The following is an 8175-nucleotide window of genomic DNA, read 5'->3' on the forward strand; positions in this document are numbered from 1 at the left end:
ATAACCGCTTAAGTCAATATTCATCACTTAAGCAGCCATGGGTTGCTGCATAAAAACAGGTGGCCATTTTTCTCCTATGTAGGAGCGTGATTGACATGCAGTTAGAACCTCTTCCCTGAGGAAGGTTTTGAAACCTGGCCAAGTTGGCGGAGGTTCTCCTTTGGTAAAATTTTGCTGCCAACCAAATCTAAGTGATGTTATAAGTTATACGATATACGCTAACATTATAAGCTTGGTATGATAAGAAATGAAGTGAAATACACAAAAAAGAAACCTAAAAAGTAAAAATTGGTGGATCAAAGACGATTTGATCCCCTTCAAAAAAATTGATTGCACTCATTTACATTGATATGAAGAAGTTTTGATATGATATATAATACCCATGGTTACGGATTTTCAAAATACTATTTCTAAAATGTATTGTTTGGGACACTGTGTATATATATATATATATATATTTTTTTTTTTTTTTTTAAATAGGATAGGCATTTATGCGGTTCCATTTATGTGCTAACCCTTGCCACTTAAGTGCTGAAATTGACTTAAGCGGCTATGTGTTAGCCAGCTTAAAAATAACCAGATATTCAAACCTGAAGCCCACACAGGCCCAGCCAAGTGCTGACTCCACCCCTGGAACATCCCCAATAATCGGCAGTGTACACGCACTGCCAATTACCGCCCGGTTAATGCATGAGACCTTACTGTTTAGTCAATGGGTAGCGGTAAGGTCCCAGACCCAAAATGGATGCGCACTGATTTTTATTTTGCCGCACATCCATTTTCAGCAAAAAAAGGGCCTTTTTTGCAGGTGTGCTGAAAAATGGACCTGTATGCATCCAATACACGCGCCTACACCAGCGCAGGCCATTTTTTGGTGCACCTTAGTAAAAAGGCCCCTTAGCTGGTTAAGTTCCACTGAATATTAGCGGTTATCCCCAAGCAAGCAATTTAACCAGTCAGCAGCCAGCTAAATCGTTTTGAATATTGGGCCCACAGTGAACAAAACCTTTGACTTCAGAATATCTCTTACTATATATCAATGTAAATATCACTGTATTTCTTTTCTTTCTTTTTTTAAACTTGTTTTATTGTAAAACATCCAAGATGGTACTTCTGAAAGGCAACATATCAAATAACAAATAAACTTGGAAACTTGGAAATATGAATAGAGAAACAGCTATGTGTTTTGGGGCAGAGTACAGGGGAAAGCTCCTACAGAAGATGGGCATCTCAGCCAGCCTGGGAGAACCTGAGGAATAATGGGAAGTGTAGTCCTTGGCCCCATCTCCCAATAGAAGCACTAGTTGAGGTTGATTTATCAAAGAGAACCAGACCCCGGGGTTGGGCTCTAGAAGCTCATGAGCTATGCTGGGAATATAACCAATATATTCTCAAAGCAGGGAGGAGGAGGAGGCCAGAGTTCCCAGCAGAAATTGAAGTACTTTCAGAACCTGAAGACACAGAGGCAACTTTTGAAGTTCCAGAGATTGATTCAATTGAAGAAATGGACATTGAGACTCAGAAAAAGGGATGAGCCCTATGTAAGCTATCTTCACAATTTTGTATTAGCTGTTTGCCAGTAGTTTGTTAGGGAGGCAGTTGGAAGGAACCTGTGAAGCACAGCATGAGGTTGGAGCATTCTCCTTTGCCTTATCTAAACCCCAGCAAGGTAAATGTACAAAAGGGAAGTTGGAAAATAACTAAAAGATGATTGTGTTTTCCAGTGGATTAAAAAAAACAAACAAACTGTGGAGGGCTATATGGGATTTTCTTGCAGCCCAAGCTGGAGGCACCACAGCCTCCTAGAATTGATTAGCTCAGCTGTGAACTCAACTAGGTAAAGCTGTAGAAGAAACATTGTCCCCCAGATTCTAAATATGGCATCCGAAGTTGCATGTCCAAGTTGCACAGAACATAATTGAGTAACAAGCCCTTAGCTAGTAATAATTGGGTGCTAACAACCCATTATTGCAGTTAATTGGCTCTAATTAGGATTTGTGCATGCATATGACTCTGCACTATTCTATAAGGTTTAGCACCTAACTTTTATAGTGCATATCAGGAGAAAGGAGGTGGTCAGGGGCTTGTTGGAGTGTTCCAAAAAGTTATGTGCTGATTTACAGAATATGGCCTGAGCATGCTAAACCTTTTCGGAGCGTTTAGCAGTGAAAGCACTTAAACTGATAATTTCCCTTGAGGATGATTTATCCCTCAAACTACAAATACTTGGGTTTAGAAGTTTTCAGATCGTTGTGATTCCTGAGGCAGGCAGTTGCACCAAAACATGGCACTTTGTCAAGTCCTTCCTCTGAATTCTCACTATCTTTTTGGATTTGTTTTATGCAGACCTGTCAGTCCACGTTTTATTATTTTTTTTTACTTGGCATTTGTCATTGTTAGTCTCCAAAGTTTCCTTTTTTCACTCTTTTTTTTTTTTTTTTTGTAGGGCATTTTTCTCTTTTTTGGTGCTTATTCATCTCTAATCCATATCTGGATACCAGAGCTGAATATCTTGGTATAAGGTGATTACAGAACTTATTTGTGTGTTGTTGATATCCAGCACTGGTACCTGCATACAAATCCAGGCAGGTTAGAACAGCTGAATATTGATGGAGCTGTACCTTGGATCCAGAACTTCTGACGAGGCCTGATTCACTAATGTCTCTACTCTAAGACCCTTAAGCATAGGCGTAGACTGGGGGGGGCGAGGGGGGGCAATGCCCCCCCAAACGACGATGAGGCGCCGCCGCGCCATTAGTTTAAAAAAAAAACAAAACACATGCACGCGCTCCTCTCCATCCGCTTGGCTTGCCTGCTGCTCTCTCTGTCTGCGTCCCGCCTTCCTCTGACGTCAGAGGAAGGCGGGACACAGACAGAGAGGGCAGGGAAGCCAAGCGGAGTAGCGGACGGAGAGGAGCGTGTCCGTCTACCCCTCTCTCTTCCTCCCTCCCTCCGCCGCAGGCAGCAGTCTTTTCCAGCGTTCCTGGCAGCAGTAGCGACGTACACGCTGCCTTCGGCTCTGCCCTGAAGCCTTCTCTTCTAGTTCCTGTTCCCGCATAGGTGGGAACAGGAACTTGAAGAGAAGGCTTCCGGGGCAGACTGAAGGCAGCGTGTACATCGCTACCGCTGCCAGGAACGCTGAAAAAGCTGGACTGTTGCCTGCGCCGGAGGGAGGGAGGAAGAGAGGGGGTAAACGGAGTCACCATCTTGGACCTCGCGGGGGGGGGGGGAGCAGAGGGAAGATGGATGGGACTGGGAGGGGTGGGGAGCAGAGGGAAGGAGCAAGAGATGGATGGGACTGGGAGGGGTGGGAAGCAGAGGGAAGGAGCAAGAGATGGATGGGACTGGGAGGGGTGGGGAGCAGAGGGAAGGAGCAAGAGATGGATGGGACTGCGAGGGGTGGGGAGCAGAGGGAAAGAGCAAGAGATGGATGGGACTGGGAGGGGTGGGGAGCAGAGGGAAGGAGCAAGAGATGGATGGGACTGGGAGGGGTGGGGAGCAGAGGGAAGGAGCAAGAGATGGATGGGACTGGGAGGGGTGGGGAGCAGAGGGAAGGAGCAGGAGATGGATGGGACTGGGAGGGGTGGGAAGCAGAGGGAAGGAGCAGGAGATGAATTGGACTGGGAGGGGTGGGGAGCAGAGGGAAGGAGCAAGAGATGGATGGGACTGGGAGGGGTGGGGAGCAGAGGGAAGGAGCAAGAGATGGATGGGACTGGGAGGGGTGGGAAGCAGAGGGAAGGAACAGGAGATGAATTGGACTGGGAGGGGTGGGAAGCAGAGGGAAGGAGCAGGAGATGGATGGGACTGGGAGGGGTGGGGAGCAGAGGGAAGGAGCAAGAGATGGATGGGACTGCGAGGGGTGGGGAGCAGAGGGAAGGAGCAAGAGATGGATGGGACTGCGAGGGGTGGGGAGCAGAGGGAAGGAGCAAGAGATGGATGGGACTGCGAGGGGTGGGGAGCAGAGGGAAGCCTACTGGAAAGAAGACACTGAATAAAACAGAAGACACTGGGACCAAAGCGAATAGAAAAACTAAATGATCAGACAACAAAGGTAGATAAAAGTATTTTATTCATAATTTATTAATTGAAATGTGTCAGCTTTTTGAAATGTGCATCTGTGATATTTTGCCTGTAAATTCAATTCCTTCCTCCACATTAGCATATTCATTTGCATATGTATCTATGCAAATGATATGCTAATATGCTCCGCCCATTCTTTGCCCCCCCAAATGAAACAGTCAAACTACGCCTATGCCCTTAAGCAATATGCAGCTAGCATGGGTTTTACCATGCAGTAGACATTAGCATGAACCCACTCTAATGGCTATTGCATGCTAACACCAGCTGGTGCTATAAAAAAAATCTGGAAAGCTGATCTCTAATGGTAGTACTGTGAGTCTTCTGGTAGGGGTCATCAATGTCATTTTGCACCTGGAGCCAGATAGGATGGTAGTGGAGGGTGACTGCTCCCACTCCATTTCACCAGGAATTACCCCTGGGTAAGTCCAAGGGCACTCAGGTTGTTGGGAATGGGAGGAAGGTCAGGCTGGTGTAAGGAGAAGGGGCTTCATGAAAGACTTGAGTCTGGGTGGTAAGGACTTCTAGAAGGGATCAGATCAGGTGGGGAGACTTCAAGGGGGGGGGATCAGATCATGGGGGAGATAATGGGAGGTTGTGACTTGGATGGGAGGGTGATCAGACCTTGGGGGAGGGAGGTGGTGATAGGGTGTTGCCATGGTACTATTTTGTTTTTAATTGGGCCTACACTGCATTACATGCTATGACAGATAGCGTGAAAGCACCCGCAGCATTCTGCCACTACATTAATACAGTATCTGTGTGGTAAATGTCTGCTCTATGTTGTAGATACACAGCAGATACTGCACACCCCCTGCATCTACGGCACAGGCTTTGCACTTACTATGCACTAGTTTTTGCACTTAATGTGGGGTGAGTGTAAAATCTTACCACATTTTAGTAGAAAGGCTTCTTATTTTACTGTTCCAGTAATATATACACAAAATAATTTTAGCAACAACATTAATATAGTGTTGATTTCATCTATTTAATGTAAAAACATTTTGATTTTCTGTTGAGTTTCTTGGATGGTCATCAATTATTGAGATATCTCATCAGTGCTTTCCAAGCTTTGTTCAAAATTACAACAGTCCTAAACAGTGACTTGCAGCACAATTAACTAAAATCTATTATACATATTAGGATTCAGTTTTAAAGATTTTGTTTTGCGTTAACACATTTCTCTAGACTTCTTTCACTTTTTTTAACCAAAATGAAATAGTCAGCTGTTGACAAAATATTTCCAGTAGTTAGACAAACCTGTTAATCCAATACTTTTAAAAAACATACATTTTTAATCATGCAAAAGTTTGTGATTATAAATGTTTTAGGGACCAGTCTACTCTGCAACAAAGCAAAGGGGGGGAAAAAAACCCAGTTTCTAATGAAGCATGCGTTTTGTGAAATTTCCTAATGATACACATCTAGTCATATCACAGAAATGTTTTATAGTTATAAATTAGGATTCATCTTTGTTAATAAATGATTATAGCTTCTTTTAAAATAAGAATAAAGCATCAGAGATTCCCCAATAAAATTACATACTGTAAATAAAAGCAAATATTCTCAGACTGAAATGTCCAGACACTACAGAGCTGTATGTCAAGTTCAAATACATCATAATATTAATTGGAGCCACTTGATTTTTCTGATTTACCGATCCAATTCACACCAGGCATATATTTCCAAACAATGGATGTCTGCTTTTCAATCTAATATAATAACACATCGCAGACTTTGAAAATGTATAAAGTAACAATTATCCTTCCCACACTAGTACTCAACCATTGATTTTTCTTCACAAAGAATTAATTTTTCATAATAATATTTAATAATAGCGTGGATAAGAAATGTCTTTATTTTTTTTTCATATTGACTAGAATACCTTTTATTTAATTCTATTTAGAACAACTGAAGAAAGACTGTTAGAAAACATGAATGAAAAAGGGACAACAATATGGAGAGAAAGAAAAAATGTTTGTACAACATACCTGGAGGTACTGGCAGGACCGTTCTGACTGGCTAGGTTCTGATTTTGCCACCGTTTGATCCATATTAAGTGAGCCCTTCTGGTAAACTTCACGGGCTCTGCTTACTGTAAGTGTAGATGACCAAGAACTTTTCTTCATTAACTGGCTGTCCAAGCTTATAGGCAAGTTTGAACATGTAGAGCATTTAATGTCATTATTGCTTCTAGATGATTTTAATGCATGTTCATTAATGGTATTGTAGGCGTCCATGAAGTATTGGGAAGTGGATCGATCAGGGCATCTTCCCATAGTCATAACTCCAGTGGGACCATGATAAAGGCAAACATCACTGTCCAAGTTATCATCTGAACCCCACCATCCAGATATGTTTGACCGGGGCTTGACCTCTGACCTCCTATCTTTGCTCTTGCTACGCTTCCCATATCTCACAGTTTGTGTCTCTTCTGGGCTCGCTTTGTTGCCATTGACATTACCTTTTGATGGTCCCTCAAGGGAATGGGACTTTGTAAAGAGCTTTTGAACAGAATGTACCAAGTGCCGAATCCTTCCTGGGCTATCACTGCGTTGTTCTACTGCAGTGCGTTTGTACTGTAAGGTATGGTAGCCATCTCTGTTGATAGGAAGCTGTCTTTCAAACTTGTCCAACAGGTTGGCAGGAATTCGGTTGGCTTTACCAACTGTTCCATGAGGGACCAGGGCAGATTCCTCTTTAGTATCATGATGAGAATTGTAATGTCTCCGAGGAAATGTGCTGCTAGCTATCTGGTCACCATAAGGCATCATACATTCTGCTGGATAAGAGTTCATTTGACCATAATAAGAGTGATCTATTGGGTACGGGTCCACTGGATTTAATAAATATGGCTTTCTGTCTGGATGATGTGGCAGAACATCACAAGTGGGGTCACAGGCAACCCCATGATGGTGACTGCGGATGCTTGACAACCCTTTCATGGTGGAGCAAAGAATGTCACCAAATCATTTAATATGTGCTATTGGCTGACAGGTCTTTGTGAAAGGCCTCCTAGGAAAATGAAGAAGAAGAAGAAAAGCTATGAGAATTCAGGTTTTTATACTATCACAATCACTTTCCATTTAAATTCATTGCTCTAGGATCAGATTCTTATGGATCCTTTTACTAAGCTGCTTAACACAGCAAAAAAATGGAGTATCACTCTATGTACTTTAGTGTCTTATGGTAACTTCAAATTATGTGCATGCTAAGCGCATGCTAATTTCTTTTTTTTAAAGGGGAAATATCAGGGGCAGAGAGTGGGCATTCCTGCATTATCCAATCAGCACATCTACATTACAATGCACTAACTGGTTAACACATGGATACCACATAAGCCTGTACCACTTACAAAATAGGTGGATACCACGTAAGCCTGTACCACCTACAAAATAGGTGGTGCCAAGTGCTCACGTGGTAATTGTTTAAAATAGCAACATTAACGCAAGGCCATTAATACAAAAAATAGGGGCCCTTTTACTAAAGCTTAATGTATTCTAACGGACATTAATGTAAATCAGGTGGCCCACAGATATATAAAAGAATGTGCAACATTTTGGCATCTACTAAGTTTTAGCAAAAGAGCCCGATAGAAAATAGACCATTTTACAGCTGTAGTAAAATTGGCCTTAGCATGGAGGGAAAAAACCCACATAAGGAGTGCTACATAGAGAGTGACACGGGGTCAAAGTTTGTCTCCGTCCCTGTGGGCTCTGTCTCTGTCCCCGCCCCATCCCCGCAGTCTCTGTCCCCGTGGGCTCTGTCCTCATATGCAGAAGCCTTGCAACATCTATGATTTTATATTTAAATCTTTTTATTAAAGTATAAAAAGGAACAATATTCTATGCAACAGTTTTTTTATAAATCACAAATAGAAAACAATAATAATAAAACGAGCAACCATAATAACCCCCTCCACCCTTCGAGTCCCAACAATAACTGACTTCTACTACCCCAAGGAACCCTAATCCACCCTGTTAAAGTGCCCAGGAATACAAAATTCAATCCGCTCGGTATGCTTTAGCTGGGGAGAAATATGCCCTATGAAGCATTGTTATGATTTTTTAATCTGTGTGTGGTGAATAATACATCACA

General features: G+C 42.7%; 1 protein-coding gene across 2 annotated transcripts in view; it reads right to left on the reverse strand.

Annotated features, from left to right (window-relative positions):
• The window catches only part of DLGAP1 (DLG associated protein 1), a 356932-nt gene extending 349910 nt beyond the window's left edge, over window positions 1–7022 (reverse strand). For both annotated transcript variants that reach the window (XM_030213104.1, XM_030213111.1), the window contains exon 1: window positions 6069–7022. In XM_030213104.1, the coding sequence (XP_030068964.1) occupies window positions 6069–7022 (954 nt within the window). The remainder of the gene's footprint in view (window positions 1–6068) is intronic.
• Between the last annotated feature and the right edge of the window lie 1153 nt (window positions 7023–8175).

Source organism: Microcaecilia unicolor, chromosome 1 (genome assembly GCF_901765095.1).
Source record: "Microcaecilia unicolor chromosome 1, aMicUni1.1, whole genome shotgun sequence".
NCBI classification, from domain to species: Eukaryota; Metazoa; Chordata; class Amphibia; order Gymnophiona; family Siphonopidae; genus Microcaecilia; species Microcaecilia unicolor.